The sequence below is a fragment of the Ursus maritimus genome, unplaced genomic scaffold (genome assembly GCF_017311325.1).
Source record: "Ursus maritimus isolate PB19 unplaced genomic scaffold, ASM1731132v1 scaffold_30, whole genome shotgun sequence".
Lineage (NCBI taxonomy): Eukaryota > Metazoa > Chordata > Mammalia > Carnivora > Ursidae > Ursus > Ursus maritimus.
This window is the reverse complement of record NW_024425564.1, coordinates 7,675,130-7,699,978: the sequence shown is the minus strand read 5'-3', so window position 1 is coordinate 7,699,978 and position 24,849 is coordinate 7,675,130. Positions and strand designations below refer to the sequence as shown.

Below are 24,849 nucleotides of genomic sequence, written 5' to 3'. Positions count from 1 at the left end.
TTTCCCCTTTAAACCGAGGAACTCGCTTGATAAGATTGGCGGGCAATTTTCTGTTGTTCAACAGAACCGTGGAATGTTCAGTTACAAAACAGTGATTTTCCACTAAGCATTCAATACTCCAAAGTTCTTCGGGTTCTTTCCTAAACCAATTGCAGATGCAGGTAGAAGATTTTCAAAACGCCTTTCAGATAGGCTTGGCAATTGTTTCTGTTACAAAAACACCGGGGTCAGAAACTTACTGGCCCTGGGGCCCTGAGAGGAGGGGCCGCAGAAGGCTGTTTGGGGATGGGGAGGGTGTAGGATGGTGTGCAAGACGTTTTCATTAATTACTGATTGGTCATCTCTTACCGTTTTTCTGGAATTTCTTACCAACAGATCACCCGAGACATACTATGTGAAAAAATATGATCCCCGCTCAGTCTCATTACATGTCCCTCTTTTCCGCGCCTCCTCCTGTTACTGGACTCAAATCACCAGAGAGAAACAGGAAGTGATATTTAGAGTCAAGAGAAACACGGACTCAAACAAAAGCGGGCATGATGGATACTTAATATCTTGCTCTGAACATCTCAGCTAATGGAGGAGGAATTCACTGAGAACCGAGGATAGGCCAGGCACTAGCCAAAGCCGGGTCCTTTCCTCTGAATCTATTCTCTCTCAGCTTTAAATCCATCCTTGAATACTGCGCGCTGTGATGTCAGGGCTGGGCACCCACCAATTACCTTTCCCAAACCCTCGCCAGGGGACTTGAATGCAAGCAGCTGAACAGCATTTTGGAATCCTGGGCCTAGGACGTGCTCTGTACCACTGTCCTCCTGCCACATGGTCACTAGGCCAAATCTGTGCAGCCTTCGATGGCATGGTGGCCTAGTCTGTGTTCCCATCATGCCTTCCCCCATTCTGGCCCATTCTGTACGTGAGACCAGCATGGTCTCTCCGAGATCACCTCTGATCATGTCGTTTCTCCCTGCTTAAAGTCCGCAGTGTCTTCAGGGCGCTCGCCTGGCCACCATAACCTCAGAACCTGTCAGTCTCTGCTGGGCGCCTGCCTTCCTGTCTCCCTCCACACCATCAACACTCTCCCCAGCTTTCCGCCTGCCAGCACCCCGGGCCTGCCTTCCGCTCTCTGAGAGTGCTGTGCTCTCTGCTCTTCTGGGCATGCTGGAGCCTCATTTTTCTCCAACTTATCATACCAAGCCTTCAATTCTCAGTTTAAACAAGACGTCCTGGGAGAAGTCTTCTCTCACCCCCTTGAAGACATCACCTCCTTTTACAGTCCGTGCTATTTGGGGCGGGGGATGTGTGTGCACTATTTATAGCATGCATATTTTCCCCCTAATTTTCTCCCTCTATTCTGCCTTTATTCTGATTGAAGTCTATTAGGTTTTTCCATTTTACCTTATTCTAGTATAGTTGTGAAGACCACCTCAAATCTGCCTTTAATGGTGGCGTGAATAAATGCATAATTAGAAACAAACCCCATGACAACCATTGTGTTAAAACAAGGATGTGAGTTACTTTTCCCCAGGGACCTGGGGTCAGGAGCTGTCTGGAGCCATATTCAAAGGGACAAGGGTGGAGTTGGGAATAAGGAAAAGGAACACAAACAGAATTTAGAAAGAAAGTCATTAAAAATATTAATAATGATAGAATAAAAAGAAAGATATTTGCACCAGGACATACACTTTTTTTCACACTAGGACATAGGGGAATCCATTCAAGTCATAGGGCCCGGGTAGCTCAGTTGGCAGAGCATCAGACTTTTAATCTGAGGGTCCAGGGTTCAAGTCCCTGTTCGGGCATGGTTCTTGGTTTTCGGTGTCTAACTGATTCCACCTTTGCAACAGTGTCTGTTTTATGCAGAAATGGGACAGGGACAGATTACCTAGGTTACAACACCAACAGAACAACATTAGAGTCAGGTACTTCTAGCCCACAAAATGGGTAAGTAAGTGAAGAGAGATAGTGGTGAATAGGTGGGCGCTTTACAGTAAGATGGCCCAAATCTATGTGAAGAAAACTAACTTGTGCGTGGTTCCAGAGTCATAATCCTTGCCTTTGATCTCATTTAACTAGAAACATTAGGCCAGAGTGAAGTTACTACAGCTGCTTTGTTGGCCATTTCTAGAATTCCCCGAGTGAAGCAGAAGGGCTCTACTCAAGAGCTGGTTGGTAAATGAATGTCTGTGGAGGCTTTTTTGGACATTCAAGTTCAATAAGGGTGAAAAGGATAAAAATTAAATAGAACTAAAAACTCTCGTCTGACCTTGCATTGTACAGTATCTTATAAAGCTATTGCAACCTTGTTTAGGAGAATAACATGCTACGATCAGAACTCCGAGTTTCCATGTCTGCCCACCACACGGGCCAACACAACTTTAGATCAGCTGGGCTTCGTTTCTGGTGGTGAACGCATCAGACCATTGTTGCTTGATATCATAGATGTTTCATTACTTCTGTTACTCCCATCACAGAGGCAAAGATTTGATTTCTACTGTAGAGTTTGTTTTACAGAGGTGAGAATATGTCCACCAACCACGAATATGGCTATAATACACTCACATTCTGGCTTGGAATGTCTCTGACGTGTGGTTACTGTGTGTCAGTCCTGCAAGCCTCAAAAACTCTGGGGTAAATTAAAAAATAGTTTCTGTTCTACAAACGAAAGGTACAGATTCTGAACAGTGATGGCTCCAAGAAGGATCAAGCATTCTCTAAGCCACTGCCTGAATCCCATCCAGTTCTTTGGCCTCTCCCAAATCTTTAAGTGCATGTCTTCTGGAACCAGAGGCCGAAGGCCCAGAAGACACTAAGATGAGTCCTATGTTATATGCCTTCTTGCGTCTGCATCAGAATGAAGTGTTGCGAGAGCTCTCCTGAAATACCGCTTCTCAGGTACAGACGTTTTGCAGGAGCAGTCCGAGTACTGCCCTCTCCTCTTGTACCACTGAATGAATCAGAGAGGGACGGCCGCAGGGGGATTTCAGTAGGTGTGTCTCCCGTGGGGAGTACTGCAAAAATCCAAATTTGAGATGTTCATTGTCTTGAGTAAGAGAGTGATAGGGAATATGGAAGGAAAAGAAGATTTAATGTGCTAATGAATTCATTGGTTTAGTTGGCAAGTGTTCATTGTTGGATGCTGAGCCAGGCACTGGGAACACAGGAGTGGACAAACAGACAGTGGTGACTTTCACAGAATACGCAGTCTAAGCAGGTGGATGGGTACTGGAAAGTAGGGGTGTTACATAGAAGGACAAAGCAACTGCATATAGTGATAAGCGCTACGAAGAAATAAGACAGGTGCGGCGATGTCGTGGGGGGTTGGTGGCGGAGAGACGGACTGGATATTCATTTCCTACAGCCGCCTTAACAAATGGCCACAAACTAGGTGGCTTAAAATAATGGAAATTCATTTTCTCACAGTTTTGGAGACTAGAAGCCCCAAACCTGGGCACTGACAGGGCTGCGCTCCCTCTGAAGGTTCCAGGGAAGAATCCTTCCTTGCCTCTTCCCAGCTTCTGGTGGCTGCTGGCAATCCTTGCACATGTGGTTTTGGGGATCACTGACCACTGCCGAGAGGGTGGGAAGCTAGTCGGGACCAGATTATACAGGGAGGTCAGGGCAAGGAGACCATGCGTGTAAGAAGAGGAAGCCACAAGACTTGCTGAGAAAATTCAGTATCAGGTTTTCATTTATCTGTCCATTCGTTTTTTCAATAAATTAAGTTGCACCAATAGATGGAGAGCCTCCCAAGAAGGGATAGAAATCAGAGGAACTTGGACAAAACAGCTTGTTTCTTGGAAAGAGGCGAAGATAAGTCACTGCACGTGTGGAACTACGGAAGCATCTCCGTGCGCACATCTACCAATCAGGAGGAAGAAAGTCGAGACTCGGCCTCTTCGAAGGCGTTTCTTCGGCCCAGTGGGGGTCCTTTCCTGACCCAGTAAGAGCGCAAAACAGAACTGCCCCCTCTGAGGTTCGAACTCAGGACCTTCAGATTATGAGACTGACGCGCTGCCTACTGCGCTAAGGAGGCAGGTGACGATAGGTCCTCAGCGCATGGATTTAGCGCTGGATTTTACTTCGCTTCGACTTCGTTCTGTCCCAGATTATTTTCCCTCACGCTTCACAAATAAAACGCTCTCCTGCAACAGTTTCTGAAACCTGAGCCGGAGGGAGGAGGTGGCCGTTGGTGCTCCAGCCTTCGCTCCCCGTCCTCTGAGCCCCGACCCCACCCCGCAGCGGAAGGACGTGTCCTGGACCTGGGCCCGGCCCTGCTCGCTCACCCGCCGCCGCGTCCGCGCCTGTGCTCCGCACCGACCGCTTGCGCACCGCGGTCCACGCCTCGCGTGCGCCCGTCCTGCCAGCGCCGACGAGCTCCTCCTGAGGCCGGCTGCCCGGAGACCCCTTCGGTTCGGAGCTCAGCGCGTAGGGTTGTCACACGGCGACAGTTTCACCCCTCCGGCCACCCCGGGACTGGAGGCATCGCTGCGTCCAGGTGCACCTGCCCGTGTCATCCCGCTTCTGCACCTGCCGTGGCGGTGGTCTGGGGGTCGCGCGCTCCGGGCTGCGGCTCTCGGTGACTCCACTGTGCGCAGTAAGCGTTCCGGCAACAGCGTGGTTCTGCCCCGAGACTAGCTGTTGCGCTTTGAGTTCCAACAGTGCTGGCTGAACGACTTGCGACGGCCGTGTCGTGGAGCGCGATGGTACTTTAGGCTCAGGTGCTGGACGAGGCTACGCTTCGCTTCGGCTGTAGCTCCCATCTGTCACCGTGCAGCGCGGTTACAGGACCCGACCGTATGCCCTGCGCGGCGGACCTCTCGCCCCGCTGCCCTGTGCGTTCCAGTGCCAGTGTCATTGCTGACATCGTGAGTCGCGTGACCACATTGTCTAAGGCCTTCCAGAGTGAACATGAGAATGCGTGACCCAGACATCACCGAAAAAGTCGAAGGAACTGTGTTACTTCAAGGCAGATGGACCAACAGGTCCAGCTGGATGTGGGCGGTGCCCAAGACAGAGGGTACGGCACGGTATGCGGAGCCGGGCTGGGGACTGACCCCGCCGCAGAAGGACGTGTGGACTTGCACAGGCAAACGGAACCTGCGAGTCGATGACGTTCTGAATCAAAGGGTTTTTCTCCTCCCAAAATGACCCCACTCAGTTGAAAATAGCGCTGGGTTTAATACTGGAAAAACCACGCATTATCTTACTGATTGCTCTGTCTCCTGATTCGGGGGTTGCATCGGTGGACAAACAAAACAGGGCATTTCCATACCGTGTTCGGGTCCCTTGCAGCGTGAAGCTGACAACAGCAGGTGACCTTGCTCTCTACCATCCGGTGTCAGCTTAAGTCATGTGTCAAAATACAGAAGCAACAACGAAAAGTCCCCCCTAGCTCCTACCTACTTTGACTTGAAGCACAGCATAGCGTCGAAAACCTTCCTCCTGATCCTTACCTAATTTAATGAAACTACCCACACGTAAAACGATTTATTGTTGGAATCTTGTTCAGATACAAACTGGAGCTTGCTTGCCTATCTGCATGTTTGGCAGAAAGTGCAAATATAAACTTGGCAAATTCCATCTAGCCTATGAACTTTTTACCAAAGAAAATGAAAAGATATTATCTGGTGAATGTTCCATGGATCTTGTAGGCAACACGGCTAAGAAAAATCGTGGTTTGTTTGCTCATGATGTTGAGGCTGTCGTGGTTTATTAAGCTTTATGGTCAATGTTTACTTTCTTCAAAATGGCCCTCGGCTCCCAGCTGGCGGAAAACAAAGACCCGGGTTTTGGAAGAAAGGAATGCAGCCCGCCAACGCCTCGATTTCAGCGTGGTGAGTCCACACCAGACTTCAGGACTACAAACCTCGAAGCTAATCAGTTTGTGTCACTTAAAACCAGTAAGTTTGTAGTAATATGCTGTTGATGAGGTTGGGAAAATCGGTGAGGTTCGCTGGGGTGGAGTCCGGAGCCCACAACCAAGAAAGAATTCTTGAGCCGTCTTTGGTGCAAAACTGGTGGCTTATTAAAGCACGGGGACAGGACCCGTGGGCAGAAAGAGCTGCTGCCCCGGGTTGTGAGAGGGCTGATTATATACCATGGGGTTGGGGGAGGTGAGGAAACAGGGAGGTCGAGAAAGTACTTTCATGTGTTAAAGACGCACAGGATACCGGAGGCCTGGCCATTGTCAAGTTAAGGTTGTTTACCCCTGTAGGAAGGCATTCACATGAAGATGGTTGGGAACTTCCTGGAGGCTGCAGATTATAAGGACATTTAATTGTATCTACATTCCCTTCCGGAAGTTAGGTTATTGGTAGAAATGCTGCGTTCTTGTAAACTGCTAAGACATTTGTAAACTGAGGGAGACTCAGGTCTTGCAGGATTGTGGTCTCTACAGGTTAACTCTTTCTTTGTCCTTTAGGGCGGCCAGGAGTGCCTGAGGAATGTTGTATACATCCTATGGGAGGGGGTGTTGTGGGGTGTCAGCTCCTGCTGTGTCCTCAGCCAGCCTTCTGTTCCCTCGTCAAGGGCAAACTTAGGGAGGAGATCTGAGTGTGTTAATACAGCACGATCAAGAGATAACGTGAAGTGCGGCCTACTTTGTCAGCCATCTTGGGCCTGTCTGGTTTAATCCAGTTTCTTGTAGCTTTGTTTTGGATGCGGCCAGGACAGGCCTCCTCCTTGCTGGCCTCCAGGCATCCGGTTAGAGCCTCACTGACTACCTCCTCTGACAGAACTGTCACAGGGTCACTTCAAGGACATTCCATTAGGCCAGCCCAGATTCACCGGGACTCAGCCACAGGACGATCACTGACAGACGTGCGACTTTGGGGCGGCTTCGGAGACTGGCTAAATCGTCTTTCTCTCAGCCCGTGCACTTCGACTCTGCTCGGGTTTAGTTAAGCTAATAACTAGTGATTTTCAAGGTTGGTTTCCCTGGCAACCTGTCTCCTTCCTCAGGGGACCTGGAGCTTTCCAAAAGTCACCTTATTAACACAAAAGGCACCTTTGTGGATCTCCTCACTTAGAAAATTCCAAGGGCTGTTGGAGCTCTGTGCAGGAACACAACCAAGACTGAATGTATCTTTATTATTGTTACAAAGGAAAACCACAGGCCCCACATGGTGTCATTTAGGCCAAGTCACCAAACCCGGGCTTAATACCTAAACTGACTGCAGTTTCAATGTCCCCCAGAAATGAAAGTCTTACTGGGCCAGTGGGGAGTTTTCTGATCTGCACTAAAGAGAGAATCCGTCGCTTGGGCCTTCTCCCTCCTCAGGAAGGAAGTTGAGGTAATCCATCTGTGAAGACCCTCCCGCCCCTTCTACCGGAAAACTAACTTCTTCTGCGGGGGGAGGGGAGGGTGTCTGTCAGGCAGGTTACCTCACTAGTGCTGATCACGGGATTCCCAATTGATTGGTTTAAGACTCCATTTCTGGGAGAGCCAAAGCGGTCCTTAAGTCTTGGTTTGGTGACATGGGGCTTAACATAAGTGACTCCATTTTGGGCCTGTGGTCTTTTTTTTTTTTTTTTTTTTTTTGAACATTGTCCTATGCTTGACCTTTAGGTTTTGCCTGCAGTGAAGGGTGGTGTAGTCAGTGGGACTGGAAGAAACTCTTCTTACCAGCCTCATACCCTAGGGACAGCTCCACTCTGCCCTGGGCCTTTCTGAAAACAGTAAGACTGTATCACATTTTGTCAATACTGCTGCCTAAGAATTGCATTGTGCGACAACGGTATAATCCAAGACAGATTTGCAGTGGTCTGAACTTCAAGTTTTTCCAGGGACTTCTCCCACAAAAACCTGTACACGAGTGTTCTTATCGGATTGGACAAAAGACCTGAAGAGATATTTCACCAGAGAAGATACACAGATGGCAAATAGGCAGATGAGAAAGGTTTCAACATCATCAGCCGCTGGGGAAAGGCACGTTCCCAGCACAAGGAGACGTCACCGCACACCTGTCCGAATGGCTACAATCGAACTCCTGACACCCAGGTACTGCTGAGGCTGTGTGTGTGGTGGCTGGGGTGTAAAACTGTCCAGCCGCTCTGGAAAGCAGTTTGCAGTTTCTCTGAAAACTAAACGTGCGAGTATCGTACACCCAGCAGCTGCACTCCTGCCTATTTATTCCAGAGAAATGAAGGCTGGGATTTATACAAAAACCTGTATGCAACGGTCTACAACAGCGTTATTCCCAATAAGTCTGGAAACACCCCAGATGTCTTTCAGTGAGAGCATGTTCCAAGTGTGCTGAATTCCTACCACAGAATAGGATGAAGAGGAGCAAAGTGTCCACGGCCTGGACGACCTGGATGCATCTCAGAGAACCACAGCGAGTGCAAAAGCCAGGCTCAACATCTCAGCAGGTTACATGCTGTGTGAGTCCATACATCCCGCTGGAAATGAGGAAGCCATGGAAATGGAAAGCCCTTCAGTGGTTGCCACCTGTGGGGAGAGGGGTGGGGGGAGAGTGGGTGTGGCCATGAAAGGTCAAACTGGGGACCCCAATGGTGATGGAAACGTTTTGTATCTTGACTTGGTCAGTGTCCCGCTGGGGACTGAAGTTTTGCAGGGTGTCAGCACTGGGGGCAACGAGGTAAAGGTGCCTACTTGGGATCTCTGCCTATTACTTATAACTGCACGTGAGTCTGCGGTCGTCTAACAATTACAAATTAACCCCAAGGAGATGGAGGTCAGGAGCTGGAAAGAAGCCATTTCTAGAGTCCTCACAAGAGGGAAGAGGACAGTGGGAGACAGAGCATGCAGGGCCCAGAGAAGGTGGCAGGAGTGAGGCCCCAAGAACCACGGGAACTGCTCCGGGAAGGACGGGTGGCCCGTGGTGTGCAGCTGCACACGATTCAGTTTAGGACCACAAAGAACCGCGGCATTCCAAGGCTGGGAAGCGGGGGTAATATTCTCCTGGGATCGGAAGGCCGACCTCAGCGGATGAGCGACGGAGGAGGCAAAGCGGCAGAACAAACGCTGTTCCCGCGGCCAGTTTGGTGGTGGGTGGAGGTCTGGGCAAGGATCACGAGGGAAGACGCGAGGGCTCGTGCGGGTCCTTGCCGTGGGAACAGGGAGAGCCTGGCATTCCGGGGTTTGGAGAGCGGCGGACCTGGGAGCGCGAGCACGGACCGCGCAGAACGCAGCGGCCAGAGCGGCCCTAAGCTCGGGCGGGGTGTTCACCGGTCTTGGAAACGAGGGGACGACGCGCGGAGCCAGCGCGCCGGGAGCAGGAGCAGAGGCGAGGGAGCGAGGGCCGCGCCCGGTCCCTCCCGTCCTGCAGCCCCGCAGCCCGGGTTCAGCGCGGAGGGCGCCCTGTGGCAGGCACCTGCCCTGCGGCCTCTTCCTTGCCCTTGTGGCGCCTCAGAGCTGCGGGGAGCCCACTTACGCAACACCTGTTTGCTGAAGGAGCGTGGGGTGGAGGTGTGGCTCTTCCCTCTGCCGGGGGACCGGTCCGTCCGCGCGGAAGGAGGCCGGGGGAAGCGGGTCACGAGGTGGGAATGCTCGGGAGCAGGAGGAACCCGTGGGCCTCCTGGCTTTGGCTCCGGTTGTTGGAAGAAAGGGTGGGTTTGGACAGAGCGGAGCAGAGCCCGAGCCAAGAACGGAACCTGCGGCGCGTCGCTCAGAAGACGGGGCCGTGGTTTTCCCTCCACTCCTCCCCGCCTCTTACACGCTTCCCCCGGCCTGTCCCCCTGGAGCCTTCCTGTTACCGCACACTCTTCCTCTGCTTCCCTCTTTTTGGGAAAAAGACCACTTTTTTTCGGCTCAACGAGTATTTTCATATCTCTTGTAGACAAATTCAGTATTTTTATTATTTCAAGCTCTAAAAAGGGGTCCTCCTCCTCCTCCTCCTGCCGAAACCCGGGATCGAACCAGGGACCTTTAGATCTTCAGTCTAACGCTCTCCCAACTGAGCTATTTCGGCCCCACTCCTCCTGCTCTGAAGTAACGCGGACGACTTCATCACCGAAGTCTTTCTGTCCACGACATTCCAAGTACTTACTTAAAAACACCGCGGCAAGACCTTGCAGGGGACGGAAGAGAAATTACAAAAACGGTTTTCGCCCTGGACGGGCTCCCCCGACTATGAGAAACACGGGGAGACAGGCGCAGATCGGTGTCGTGAGAACTGCCGCAAGGACTTGTCACCTCTGCCATTCATCCAGGGCGGGGTTCAGGTGCCTCCGTTGTCGGGTGCGGCCGGGACGTGAGACGGCCCCGCCATTTGCCGCAGCTCCCATCAGGGACAGGTGCATGCAGCCTGTAGGCTTGTTCTCAGGCGATTCTAACATGGTCCCTGGTGGTCTAGTGGTTAGGATTCGGCGCTCTCACCGCCGCGGCCCGGGTTCGATTCCCGGTCAGGGAATGTTCATTTTCTTGTTGCGCAGGCCGAGGGGGAATCCTGTAAAGACTCAGCACTAAATGGTGTGAGACTTAACTCTTAGTTTTCACACGAGGCATCTTTTGCCTAGAAATTCTCCAACACTGTTGATAGTCCAAGTGCAAAATGACAAGCAACGTAATTGTTTTAGGAAACGTAATTAAAGAGCACTCCCCCTGCGTAGACCGCGAGGCGGCAGTATTCAGTGTTCGACCGTCTCCTGTCGTTTGGATGGCCCTGTCGCCCGAGAATTTCGGAGAAGCGGTCCCCCGCAGGGTTGTTTGGGACGAGCAGAGCATCTGCAGGACGGGTGGAAGGACGGGAGGGGCCGGGAAGTCACCTGGCGGCGGCGGCAGGTGCACGCGGGGTCGCCCGGCAGCCCTGCCCCGGACGCTGGTGCCGGGGACGGGGAAGTGCTGTGGGACACCCAGACGCGGCACACGCGGCCTCAGCATCCCTGAACGCGTACCTGCGAAAGCGGATGGTACCGCCGGCTTTGTCAAGGTTCCGTGTCTCTGTGCTGCCTGGCTCCGGCCTGAGCACCGTGGCACGGGTCTTTGCTACTTGGTTCGTCTAAATAGCAGCCACATTGTAATGCTTATTTCCTTCTCATTTCTCATAAAAGTTCCAAGCACGCTTGACCTCTCTGCAAGCTGCCAAAGGTCGTGGTGCCTCTGATCTTGCTTCACCAACAGATGGGGACATGATCGTTAGACGATCATGTTAAATGAAGCAGTAGTCTTCTTTCAGGTTAATTGCACATTCCCTGCCTCCCCCCGCCCCCATATAGAAATTAATGATTTCCAAAACCTCTGTGAGCTGGGACACTCGTTTGTCATCTTGCCAATACTTTCCTTCAGTTAATACACTTTGACACATGTATAAGATTAAATTGTCTAAGAAGTTTGCCTACTATGGACCTGGGTGCTAGGCTTGGCACTGAGTGCATGTACAAAACCAAAATCCACAGGCAGCAGTCTGGTGAGCAAACAGAACCAAAAGCTACTGTGCTAAGATACAGATTAGGGAGATTTTTTTCTCCATGGAGAAAGAGTAACAGCCTATAGCATAAGGAGAAAAGTCATATAGCTTTCAAAGAAGAGTCCCTTGTCTCTAATCTAGTTAGCTTTATGTGGAGAAGTTAAAAAAAAAAGCATTAAGCACATTCAGGGGTCCCACCCAGACTGCTTGCTCCCTAAAAAGAGATGTAAAAAGAAATGAAGCAAAGGATTGTTGCTACCTATGGAGAAGACAAAATATGACAACAAGAAAAGATGACGTGAAGTCACCTGTGCAGGAAGCAGTTGCCATCAGGCTTGGAGGGCTGATTTCCCATGAAAGGTTAGGCAGAAAAGCACAGAAGAGCTTCAGTATATTCTGCAAGCTGACAGACTCTACAGCTCACACGTGGTCAATCCAGCTGAATGAGTGAGCGGACTGCTGATAAGGTCACTTTCTCTCAACTTCCTTCCTCATTGCTCTGCATGTTTCCCCCTCTGAGTTCATCATGCAGGAATGCAAACACGAGAGAGAGAAAACTGGTTCCTGGACTGACGTCTTCATGGATCACAATGAAGTTTGCGAAATCACTGACGCAACACCTAGCAGGAGGATACTGTTGCTCTGTGTCTCTAAGCGTTAAAATGGTCACCAAGTGGTGAGTCTGTACCAAGCTCTGGCCATCTTGCACTCAGAGATCCAGAACCCGTGGGAACACACAGTCCTGACAGTGGAGAGGAGTTTGCTACTGTGGTGAGGGATTGAGGGACAACCAGACAGAGAGCTCAGGTGAGGACAGCGGGCACTGCAAGTGAGGAAGGAGGCTCCCAGCTTGGGATAGATGGTGGAACAGGGGACAGTGAGACTTTGGCAAGGAGGAAGAGAAGGTGGTGACTGTGTTACTTTTGCTCTCTTGATAAAAGATTATCTATCCCCAGGAAAGAACATCTGGTAATTGCTAAATTTTTGCAGCTAAGGATGATTGAGATACCAGTGAACCAATTTGTGACCTTTTAATTTACTGATTGATTGATTGATTGTAGCAACACTAACACTTCATTGATTATTCGTCGATCTGTCCTCCTCCTCCCACCTGCTTCCCAGGGGCAATCCTGAAGTCTCATTCCACATAATCACTGGCTGTTTCACGTGCTTTCTCTCCACTAAAAGGAGGAAGATGGACAAACACGAACCAGCCCCACAGATGGCACTTCCACACGGAGCGGTGGGTGGCGCTCTCTTTGGGCAAATTGTGACTCTGAGTTGTGTTCCTGGGGTCATTAAAAAATGTAATGAAAACAAGTAACTCGATGAGCAGGACGTGAATGTACCTAACGCCACAGAATTCTACACTTACAAATGGTTAAAATGCGAAATTGTAGGTGATGTCTGTTTTTAACTACAACTTAACACAACCAGACACCCCGTCCTGGGCCGGGAGTGAGTTCCAGGCTCTGGAGCGAGCGAGTCCGTCATCGCCAGGCTGAAAAGCTAGGGTTCAGCCAACTGGAATATTCTCTTCCCCGGCAGGTGGACGCACACTGTAAGTGCCAGTGGAACAGGTGCTCTCACACTCGGTGCAGGCTGGGAACTCTGCAAGCTAGCGATCAGGCCAACATTTCCCAAGGGCTTCACTGACGCCCAAAGTCAACCCGCGTCCCTTAAACTCCACCGGCCATATCTGAGTCCACGCGTGTCTCTCAAAGATGGCACTCCCGTCAAAGCCCTGGGAACATAAGCCACGCTTCCAACGCTGCTGGGCTCCCGTGGGAGGGTCTGAGGTGGGCGGATTCTCCCGCGGAGCCCCGGGCCGCATCCTGCTCATGTGGGGGGCGCTCCCACGGGAACCTCATAGGGAGCAATCCGGGGGGATTTACAGGAGGCGGCGGCCTGCCAAGACTGAGCAGAGAGCTTCGCAGGTGCTGGCCCTGAAGCAGCAGAGATGGCAGAAGCAGGGCGGCCGGGAGGGCGCCGGGCGGGCGGGGCGGTGGCCACGAGGACACCCCGGTTCTGGCGGCCGGTTCGGCAATTCGTCACGGCGCGGTGCAATCCACGAGCGTTCAGGCGGGGATTTGTAAGGAAGGCCAGCGTTCCCCGGAATGTCCGCTGTACACACGCCTAGAATTACTGAAGAGGAAGGGCCGAGCAAACAGAAACGGCAGCTTCTAACTTCACGGCGACCTTATTCCCGACACAATATGCCACGGCATACTTCCGGTCTCAGCCTCCCGGGCGGGTCCCAGCGTCGGGTCCTGGAGCTCCGCGCCTGCGCAGGGAAGCGAAGCGCACACCGCCGGCGTCCTGCCTGTGACGACATAAGGATGCGCCGGGGGCAGTGAGGAAAGCCTGTTGCGAGTCCGAGGGCCGAGACCCCGCGATGGGCGGAGGCTCGGGCGGGGCGGTGGCTCCGTGGGGGCGGTGTTCAAGTCTCTAGGGGACCGTGAGGGAGTCCCTGTACCGGAAGTGGTAGCGTGGCCGAGCGGTCTAAGGCGCTGGATTAAGGCTCCAGTCTCTTCGGGGGCGTGGGTTCGAATCCCACCGCTGCCAATGTTTTTTCCTTCTTTACGCCGAGTGTGGCCGGGTCCCCCAGTAAGGACGCTCCTCTCCTCCTGGAACCGCTGTTTGCCCAGCGGCCGGAGCCGGTCCCCCCGGGAACATTCGCCCACGCGGGGTGTTCGTCCACGAGGACAGGCCGGTGCAGTGCAGGTGCGGCGGACGCGCAGTCCCACGGCCGAGAAGCGCGTTTGTGCACGACTGCGGCCATCCTCTCGGATCCCTGCAGCGCCTGCCGCGCGGGACTCGTGCTCGGGACCCTGTCATGCAGAGCGGGGAAGACACCGCGGAAAGCGCCGGTGCTGGTCCTACGGCTGCGGACCCGCGGCATCGCCAGGTGCCCCCCAGCCTCGGGTGACCCCCCCAGCGTCGGGTACCCCCCAGTCTCGGGTACTCCCCATCCTCGGTGCCGTCCAGCGGCTGCCTCCATCGCCGGCTCTCTCGCCCTCTGCACGCTTTTCCGCTTGCAGTCCCCTGCGCGCACGTGTCTGCGGCTCGGGGCAGGGGTGCTCCCTGCCCTGAGCGGGTCTTATGCACACATGGCTTGTCTTTCTCATCTTCTGGTCCTTAGCTTCAAGCTGTTTCCTCCCGGAAGCCCTCCCTGGTCTGCCCCTCTCCCTCCCAGCAGCCCGGAGTTACGGTTGGGGGGTGTGGAGGGGCTGTGGAGGAGAGCTCGGAGTCCCCCACGCCCACCATGAAGTTTAGAGTCTGGGGGGTTCACAGCATTCGGCAAGTTATTTTGCACATACGGTATAATTTCTACCAAAAAAGATGGTTCTGTGTGTGTGGACTTCAAAGCTGCCGGTATAAGAGAATAGAGAAGTTAGAGAATAGCAGGGACCGCACGCCGACTGCAAGGACGCGCACCCCCTCGTTCCCGTGGCTCCCGGTGGGGTGGCCGGCCAGCTTTCACCCATTCTCAGTTTCTGCTTTGTCATTTTCACTCACCAAAAACCAATTCTCTGATTCTCTGCGGACACCAACAGGTCGCACAAGACTGTACCCCACTTTGGTTTTAAAAGATTTTTAAGTAATCTCTACACCCAAGGTGGGGTTCAAATTTACAACCCCAAGACCAAGAGTCGCAGGCTGTATGGACTGAACCAGCCGGGCACCCGGACTGTAACCCACTTCAGATGGTGTTTGCAATCCCAGACTTCCGTCGTTCTGACTGACCAGCTATAAATCAGGGGTTCCGAGGACCCCCTGCTCAGGTTAGATCATTTGCTAGAATGGCGCATAGAACTCAGGCACACGTTTGACTTTCATTTACTGGTTTATATAAACAGATGTAACTCAGAAACAGCCAAAGGGAGGAGATGCACAGGGCCAGCTCTGCAGGGGTGGGGGAATACCGAACTTCCGTGCCCCCTCCAGCTGGGCCCCCTGCCCAGCACCTCCATGCCTTCATCAGCTCTGAGGCTCTCCCAATTCTGTCCTTGAGAGTTTTTTTTAAGGACAGTTTCATCACGTAGGCATGACAGGTTATAATCCCCAGCCCCTCTCCCCTCCTGGGAAGGTTGGGGATGGAGGTGGAGGCTGAAAGCTCTAGGCTTCTGACTGTGGCTCTGTCTTTCTAGCTTCTAGTCCCATTCTGAAACTATCTAGGAAGCTACCCAGCATGGCCTTGGTAGAGCAAAAGACGCTCCTGGCACCCAGGAAATTCCAAGGGACTTAGAAGCTACGTCAGGAACTGGGGACAAAGACCAAATATATCTTTCTTATTGTCCCACAGAGTCAGTAACTGTCCTTTGCCCTGGACTGTCTTTCAAGAATATGCATGTGAAGAACAGCCTTGGAAGACAGAGACAGTGTCCGTCTGGTGCAAAGGACAGGCGTTCTTGCTGAGCTCCTGCGCTCAGAGTTCCTCTTCTGGTACGCTACCCACTCTGTGAGCAGGCATCCATCTGGGCCCATCTGAGCCACCCGTGTGGGAATTAGTGCTTTCCAAGAATCTGCAGGGAAGCTGATAATCTGGCTCCTGCTATTACTGCGAGAAATAAAACATCCTTTATCTCTGAAGGGTGGCAGAATAGGTCACTTTGGCATAAGAATTATTTTGAGCTAAAGGCACTTAACAATACGGGTGCAGGAAGGGTGCTCTGAGCCTTTCCTTTTCCTTCTGGAAGGCAGGAGATAAACCCCTTATGTGGAAGATGTCCTCCCTACATACCAAGATGAAAATCATTTTCGTAACACCAAGGGCAGGACGTTGAAGCTGAGAGGATTCCGTACAGACCTTGGTAGGGGAATTCTCCCTTTAGCCTCCTCATCTGTTTTAGTTACCTTCCCACCTTTGCCTCTCTTTGTTCAACGACATGAAAGCAGTTCAGTTCTACCACTTACTGCTGGGTATTCATTTCCTTCTGAGGGTTCACATGTCATGTAAAACCTTTATGAAGTTTGCATGGTTTTCTCTTGTTCATGTCCTATGTCAGGCCCAGAAAATCCTGAGAGGGTAAGGTCAATTTTTGCTTTACATCTCTGACCCAGGAGTCTCTTGTGTTCCGGGAGCAATCTTGAGGTTAATTTGTTACCTTGTAAATACAGTAAAATATCAGAATGTTCACAGTTCTTGACCGATGCATGTTGTCAACAGGAGAAAGGAGAGAAAAGGAGACACTTCGGTGTTCAGATTGTTACCACTTAAGTGTAAATTATAATTTAAATTTAGGAATTACAGTGCTGCAAAGGGACACAGGTTATGAGACTGCATAAAGCCAAAAAATCGTACTCTCTTGTTATTTCCTTATTTGCCCTTTTAGACACTTGTCTTTTCTTTCCACTTTGGAGTTTGAGAGTTGCCCTCTGGTGCTCATGACCCCATAACTGATTCCCGTCTTCCATCCTCTCAGTACAGCATATTGTTTTATTCTGATTCATGTATGAAATGATGGTGATACTGATGAACTATCTGATGAGATTTTCCATTTTGTAAAATTTGATCATATTGGATTTATCTTGTCACTTGATTAATTTCCTGTCACTCTTGCCTATTATTCCCTACTTCATCACAATAACAGTGAAACTCCTAAATGCTGTTTTCTCACTGGTCAGGGCAGCAGGTGTTATTTCCCTGGAGACCTTCCTCCCAGACTGCTGCTCTGTCAGGCGCGTCCGGATCCATTGCACAGAATTGGGGTTTGCCTTTGCCACCTCCTTCCTCTTGCTGTGAGTCTGCTTCTCGGATCCCCCCTCCTTTTTTTTTAAAAACTCTTGATTTCACTAATTTGCTTGGGTGGACTTCATGATAAGCATGTGAGATAAAATTTTTGAGAACTTTCATGTCTTTAAAATATCTTTATTTTACCTAATAGTTGATTCATCAATTGATTATAAAATCTAAATTAAAATGGTTTCCATTAGGATTTTGAAGGCATTACTCTCTGGTCTGCCATCTTCAAGTGCTATTCTTGATTACTCCAAAGCTAATTAATGTTCTTGTCCTTTGTATTTGACTTTTCTTTTTCCTGCCTGAACACTTTGGCAATCTTTCTTTTATCCACAGTATTTTGTGCAGATGTTTTGCCCTTCATTGAACCATATGCTTGGCAGGCCTTTCCCTCTAGAAACTGATTTTCTTACATGATTAGATAATTTCCTGTCTCTTTTGATCATTTCATTGTTTTGGAACTTCTACTAATTGGGATTCCTGGATTGCTTTTTTTTTTTTTTTTTTTTGGTTTCCCTTTTACTTTATACATTTGAAAAGATACGCAAGTATAAAACTTTTGAAGCACAGGATCAGAAGGAGCACTTTTGAAAATATCACTCAAGACTGAGAATTGCTCCGTCCCATACGGGGTCCTGTCGCTCCTTGTGGCGCTTTGGTGCTTCAAATGTGGCTCACGTGACTGGGAAAGTGCATTTTTGATTCTAACTGTTTAAAATTTAAATTTAAAAGAGGGTTCTGCATTCTGTTATTGGAAAACTTCTAAGTATGTTTGGGACAACTTGGCTTTGTGAATTTATTTTTTTTAACTATAAGTTTTATGAAATCCAAATACAGATCTAAGCATAGTTTTCTAGTGAAAATCGAGCAGACAAACCGAGGGGTGCTGTAAATGGACAAGACAGCACAAAATAAAATAAAATACTTCATTAAAATGTTTTTGATTGTATATTGAAATGATAGTTTGAACACACTGGGCCACGCAGAAACATACTACTAAAATTTATTTATTTATTTTTATTCTTTTAATGAGGACATTTTAAATTGCGTATGTGGCTGGCATTAAGTTTCTGTGGGACAGGTCTGGCAAGAGTATTCCTGAGACTTATGGGCCTCTCTCCTGCCCCATCACTGTGACTCCTTTTCAGAGGCAACCGTTCTACTAAATTCTGTTTATCATTCCTTTACTTACACAAATAATACTCTTAGGAATACATCACCAAACAATGTATTATTTTGTCTTCCTTGTTTCTGACCTTTATAAATCTGGCACCAAACTGTATGCCGTCTTCTGGGCCTGGCTCTTCCCATTCACCCAGGGCTCTCCACCGCCGGCCCATGGTACTGCGTAGGTAACACAATTAGGTCATTCGTGTTCGCTTCTGTAAGATATCCATTGTTTAAATATGGCAAAACGTGTTTTTCTACTTACTGCTGGTGAACATTTGGGTTGTTGCTGGGCTTTGCTATCATGAGCAGATACGCCGTGAAAATCCTCGTGCGAGGGTTTCTCGGGGCGCATCCCCAGGGATGGATCTGTAAGGTTGTGGGGTACAGGCCAGCTTTACAGGACGGCATCTGTGCATTCTCCAGAGTGGCTGCATGAATTTACAGCATCACCAGGAAGCACTGCAGCCCCACGTCCCGGCCAAAACTGGGTGAGGCTGGCGGGAGTCCCACACGTTGTCACTGTGCTCAGCTCCTTGTTATGGAGACTGGACTGCTTTCTGTGTCTAGTCGTCTTTCTTTGAAATACTTCTTCATGCTTTCTGCCTTTTTTGGGGTTGTCTTTTGCTTATCGATTTAAAGGAATTTTTATATAAGGTCGGACCGTATTAAACTGCCACTATTCAGCCTTTAGATATGGCCATTCGTATGACTCAAACTAAAATATTTATTCACTTTTTTTGAGGGAGAGAGAGTGTGCATGGGGGAGGGAGGGGCAGAGGCAGAGGGGAGAGAGAATCTTAAGCCTGATGCAGGAGGGGATCTCCCACCCTGGAGATCGTGACCTGAGCCGAACTCCAGGATCAGACGCTTAACCTACTGAGCCAGCCAGGCACCCCCAACCTAAAACATTTTAGATGACAATTATTTTCCAAGTGTATGTGTTCAAAATATCTTTTTTCAAGTCATGAGAAAATAGTATTTTCCCTTCTTTATGGTGAATTTGCTTAAAGAAATTCATTTTAATCCAGTTGAATTTATCAGAACTTTTTCTTTAAGATTAACCTTTTTTGGTGTCTTGAGAAATCCTTTCTTAACCTGAGGGTACAAATACTATCCACAATTTACTCATAAAAGGATAAAAGTTTGCCTTTCATAAGTCTTGGCTATTCTGACTAAGAATTATACTGAAAAATAAATTTTAGACTCAGTTTGTCATTTTCCACAAAAATGCACTCTTAGAATTTTTATTTAGGTTGCAATGAATCTATTGATCAATTTTGGGAAGAACTGACATCTTTATAACACTGAGTCTTCCAGTGCATGAACAAATAATACAGCCTTGACCAAGAACAGGCAAGTCGGTCTTGAAGAAAAAGAAATAGGACTTAACTCTACCAGGTGAAAAGGTATTTTAAAGCTAACCAGTTTGGCATTGGTGTAAGGACAGACAGTAGATCGGTGAACAGAAGGAAAGGCCAGGACTCCAGACACCACCCTCACAAACCCATCTTGCACGTGCTCACCGACTGTGAAGACTGCCGAGGGTCTCAGTCCTGCAGCAGGAAACCCCAGGGGACCAGCAACTCCAGGAATCTTCTGCTTCCTGAACATTTAAAAATAAACTGTGAGAGAGCACTAAAGAAATTTCAGGTATTTTGCCTTGTGGAAAAAGAAGTGCTTGATTTGTCTTGAAAACTCTGAAAGACTATCTTGTGAGCCGTGGGTGAATCTTGCTCGGTAAGGAGAGCAGGGCCTCAACTGCGCAGAAGCTACAGAAACACGTTTCTGTTCATGGGTGGCTCAAAATCTGAAACCTGTATCTTGTTCCGCTTTGTAAAACCGAGAGAAGTGGGCATTCTCTACTTCCATTGTGAAGGTAAAGTGAAAACAATCTCATTGTATCAATGATCAGAGTGACAATTTTCTCAGATTTTGCATTAAGGTAGTCAAGTTAAAAAAGTGTGTTACCTGGTGAGTTTCTAAGTAAATTATAACTAAATCAATAACTCTAGTTTCGGTAACTCTTCAGAATTAGTTACAAACACCTTAGGGTTTTAAGAAATACTAGCATGTTTTCTTATTCAACTATGCATCTCGTCTTTGAACTCCTTCCACGGTATTCCTGCCGAATTTACTACCTATGGCAGACTTTACTCCAGCTTTGGACCCCTTTTAAATGTACAGGCTTTTCCCACAGGTAAAATATCTGAACTTTCTTCAGTGTTTCCCCCCCAACGCTCATTTTAGTATTTACTTAATTTTTGTTTGAATTCCAGTTAGTTAACATGCAGTGAAGTATTGGTTTCAGGAGCATTCAGTGATCCGTCTCTTACACACAACACCCAGTGCTCCTCACAGCAGGTGCCCTCCTTAGTGCCCGCCCCCCTCTAGCCCATCCCCCACCCCCTCCACCGACCGCACAACGCACAGCACTCATTTTAGACGCAGGACTGAGAGTCCTTAGGCAGTCTTCACAGCAGGTGTCTGCACCACAGCAGTGTTCTAGGGAGACGGTGGTCACGTGCACCATGCACGGGTGAGGATGCGTCTGGAATGCTCCTATTTGGGCTCCACACAGAGGCCTTTCATGTTTCACAACAGAACGTGGGCCTGCTACCCCCTGCCGCTAATTGGTGTCTGAAGAGGTGAGCTCTCCAGTCAGGGGCACACCCACCCTCAAGGCTGGTCCGGGCTCTGTTACAACGACTGCACAGGCCACACGAAGGGCTGGCCGGTTCACCGGCTGGGATGACTCTGAGTCCAAAGTCCAAAAGCACACCGTAGCCTGTGGGCAAAACAGACGTTCTGAGCACGCACATGCGTTTTCTAAAAGCTTACACGTGTGGCTGTGAGACACAAAACCTCCGATTTTCTAGGAAAGCACGACAATATTCCGTCGAGCGTTAAAGAACAACTATTGCTGTGTGTGCATGGGTGGCTCAGATTTGTAGACGACCAAACAAGGGGTTCTCATCCTCAAAACTAATCGGAAAACCACTGTCAGTTGTCCAGACACATCCTGAACTCTGCCCTTATGTCATGTTTTCTCACCGGAAAGCCACATATCCAGAACTTCGTCCTCCAGAGGCAACTTCACGGAGTTACGTCTTCAAAGTTTCCATCTCGGCTTTCATCACCAAACTATGTGAGAAACAGTCACATAACGAACACGGCATTTCCTGCAGAAACTGAGCCTAAGGGACAATGTTTCAGTCTGCCCTTTTTTAAAAATAAGAAACCATGTACTCCCCTCTGGAATTTGTTACTAGAAAATCACATCTCTTGGACACCTTGTTTTTAGTATTAGATAGCGTATAACCATTTCCCAAAAGTTTTTCTGTGAAACAAGAGCCCAGGAAAATGCTTCCAACAGGACTGTGTGGTCAATTACTTCCGGAAAGCAGTGGTTTTTATTGCTCCTTTAAGATTTAGAGGAGCATATTTTAAACTCTGAGAAGTCTTTAAGGGAATTTAAAAAACCCACCTAGCTAACAGTTCCTAAAGTCATTATTTTAAAAGCTTTAACTTGTAAAACACCTTTGAGAAATGTTGGATAACCCACTGCTCATCCTTCTCTTTCTCTTTTTTTTACCAGCCGAGGAATTTAGGACTAAACTTAATTCTCAATTATGGTCATTATATTAATTAGGTTGACACATTTGCATCTTCTTATAGGATTAAAAAAAATTTTTTTTTGGAGGGAGAGAGGGGGAGAGAGAATCTCTAGCAGACTCCACTAAGCGGAGCTCAGCTCACAACCCCGAGATCATGATCTAAGCTGAAATCAAGAGTCTGGCGCTTAACCAACTGAGCCACCCAGGCGCCCCTAGGATTTTCAATCTCTAGTTAACAGCCTTGTTGACTGTATTTATTTTAATTCTGTCTGTAAAACGTACTTGTAACATTTGAAAGGGTGTATGTTAAGAGAGATTGAAAGACTTGGAAAGGTAGATGCAAACTTCTCATACATTTGAAAGAGCATTTCATGTGTCATGCAAATAGATATAGTAAATATTTAAGAAATCAACACATGCACAGTTTGATGTATTTATAACAAAGTGAGGTGGGTTTCATGCTCTTTCCATATGTAAACGGTTACTGGAGCAGCATAGAGCTGAATCCCGCTTATCGGTAATTTCTAAATCTGCCCGATCTCAGCAATCCTGAACCCACATGGAAAAGTTCCATCCAGTCTTTAAGTTAAAACTAAACAGAAAAACCTTGGTAAAAAGATCAGTATTTTATCAACTAAACCAAGCTCCGAGCCGAACTGAGTTGCAGCCGCCCATCTAAGAGGTGTGCTGCCGGCCAGGAACGGCGCGGGCCTGAGCCCCTGGGAGGCATTTGCGCAGAACTTATAGCTAAGTGACCCTGCGCCGCTGTCCTCCTTGTACACCTTAATTTCCTCATCCTTTCGGGATGTCTTATGGATTAAAGGGATTAAAACTGCAAAGCCGTGAGAAGAGTGGCCGGCACGTGCAAGCACTGGGAAGTATTCGGTGCTAGAACTGCTGATTGGAAGTCCCCGCACAGCAAGGCCGGGCTCCGGAGCAGGAGAAGCGGGAACGTGCACACACAGGCGGCCGGTCAGGTCCCGGGGAGAGGGCTTTCCCACTCTCGTCGAGTGCGTGCGCTCGCCATCCTCCGTGTCGTCTCCTCTTATGTCCCGTGAGGTTCGCGCTCACCCGGAAAGCTCTTCCACACTGCTCACACTCATAGGGTCTCTCCCCGCTGTGCACCCGCTGGTGCCCGAGCAGGGCCGCGCGCTGCCGGAAGGACGTGCCGCACTGGCCGCAGGTGTACGGCTTCTCCCCGCTGTGGATGCGTCTGTGCTGCGTCAGGACGGAGCTGTGATGAAAGGCCTTGCCGCACGCCTCGCACGCGTACGGTTTCTCCCCGGTGTGGATTCTCTGGTGCTTGGTCAGGTTGGACTTCCCGCGGAAGGCTCTCCCGCACTGTGAGCAAGCGAACGGCTTCTCGCCGGTGTGCACGCGCTGGTGGACGGCGAGGCAGTGCCGGTCCTGGAAGGCCTTCCCGCAGTGCGCGCACGGGTACGGCCTGTCCCCGCGGTGCGCGCGTTCGTGAGCCCGGCGCCTGCACTTATGACGGAAGGCGCGCCCACACTGCCCGCACGCGTACGGCTTCTCCGGCGCGTGGCTCCTCCGGTGCCGCCGGAGCTCCGCCGGGCTGCCGAAGGCCTGGCCACACTGCGCGCAGCCACCGCCCGGCCCCCGCGCGTGCGTCCTCGTGTGCTTGCGGAGGTCCGAGCTCCGGCGGAAGGCCCTCCCGCACGTGCCGCACGCGTAGGGCTTCTCACCGGTGTGGATGCGCAGGTGCTTGCGGAGGTCGGAGCTCCCGCGGAAGGCTCTTCCGCACGCGCCGCACGCGTACGGCTTCTCGCCGGTGTGGGTCCTGGCGTGGAGGGTGAGGCAGTGCTTGAGCTGAAAGGCCTTCCCGCAGACGGCACACGCGTGCGGCTTCTCCCCGCTGTGCACCAGCTGGTGCAGACGGAGCCGGCTCCTGCTCTCGAAGGCCTTCCCGCACGCGCCGCACGCGTGCGGCTTCTCCCCGCTGTGCGCTTTCCTGTGCCGGCAGAGTGCGGCTCGGCTGCCGAAGGCCTTCCCGCACTGGGCGCAGCCGAAGGGCTTCTCCCCCGTGTGGGTGACCCGGTGCACCGACAGCTGGCTTCTGGTCTTGAACGCTTTCCCGCACTCGCGACACGCGTGTGGCTTCTCGCCAGAATGCACGCGCTCATGGAGAACCAGGGCGGCACGGCCGCTGAAGCTCTTGCCACAGTCGGCACATCGGTGGGGCTGCCGTTCTGGGAGGACTCCGTTCTGTGGAACACGCTTCGGGGCTGCACCGAAGTTTTCCCTGGTCTTTCCTTCGTTGCGGGTCACCTTCTCCTCTCCCAGTGTCTCCATCCCGGGCGCGTCCCGTGGATTCTCTAACTTGACATCCTGGACACCAGCTCCTCCAGCCTCAGCATCCTGGGACAGGGCTTTCAGGAGATGTTCGACTCGGACCCGGCAGACGTCGCCGCGGTCGAACACCTCCTGTTCTGAACTCGCCTTCTCATTCCCAGGCCAGGTCCTGTCCGCTGATACTTGGACAAGGAAATGAAAATGCCAGATGTTCAGACGTCGGGAAACACGGGGGGGCGGGAGGGGTGAAAGGGCGAAGCCGCTGGAAGGGTACGTGACGCCCGGGCTGGAAGAAGGCTACGGTCACGGCCAAAGGCTGCCAAGACAGCTCAGACTCTGCACACTTTCCAAAAACCCTTAGAAACCTACTCGTTCTCGAGAATCTCCTAGTGTAGTGACTGGCAAACTCATTCACCCAGTCACCTCAGTCAGGAAACTGAGTCACATTCAACCCTCTCCCTCCCTCAGATTTGCTCAGCGGACATTTTACAAATCCCACCTGTCGTGACACGGACTGCAGTCTGACCCCCCAGGGACCCGTCTGCTCTGCAGTGTAACTCTTCCCGCCGGGGGCCAGGGCACATCAGAGCTGGGCCATCCCCCACCCGAACCAGGCCAGGTTCTCTCTCCTTGGACTCGC

At 50.5% G+C, this 24,849-nt stretch overlaps 1 protein-coding gene and 5 non-coding genes across 6 annotated transcripts in view; 3 read left to right on the top strand and 3 right to left on the bottom strand.

The window, feature by feature from the left end:
- Positions 1–1,729: 1,729 nt before the first annotated feature.
- On the top strand, positions 1,730–1,802 carry TRNAK-UUU. The gene has a single exon. It is a non-coding gene; the product is annotated as a tRNA-Lys (tRNA).
- A 2,161-nt stretch (positions 1,803–3,963) lies between these two features.
- Positions 3,964–4,036, bottom strand: TRNAM-CAU. The gene has a single exon. It is a non-coding gene; the product is annotated as a tRNA-Met (tRNA).
- A 5,826-nt stretch (positions 4,037–9,862) lies between these two features.
- Positions 9,863–9,935, bottom strand: TRNAF-GAA. The gene has a single exon. It is a non-coding gene; the product is annotated as a tRNA-Phe (tRNA).
- Positions 9,936–10,304: 369 nt separating this feature from the next.
- Positions 10,305–10,376, top strand: TRNAE-CUC. Its single transcript has one exon. It is a non-coding gene; the product is annotated as a tRNA-Glu (tRNA).
- A 3,479-nt stretch (positions 10,377–13,855) lies between these two features.
- On the top strand, positions 13,856–13,937 carry TRNAL-AAG. The gene has a single exon. It is a non-coding gene; the product is annotated as a tRNA-Leu (tRNA).
- Positions 13,938–19,515: 5,578 nt separating this feature from the next.
- The window catches only part of LOC121106037 (zinc finger protein 311-like), a 5,794-nt gene continuing 460 nt past the window's right edge, over positions 19,516–24,849 (bottom strand). The window contains exons 2-4 of the mRNA XM_040644630.1: positions 22,971–24,506; positions 21,337–21,426; positions 19,516–19,888 (exon numbers count right to left, since the gene is read on the bottom strand). Coding sequence (XP_040500564.1) covers positions 21,379–21,426; positions 22,971–24,506 — 1,584 coding nt within the window. The 3' untranslated portion in view covers positions 19,516–19,888; positions 21,337–21,378. The remainder of the gene's footprint in view (positions 19,889–21,336; positions 21,427–22,970; positions 24,507–24,849) is intronic.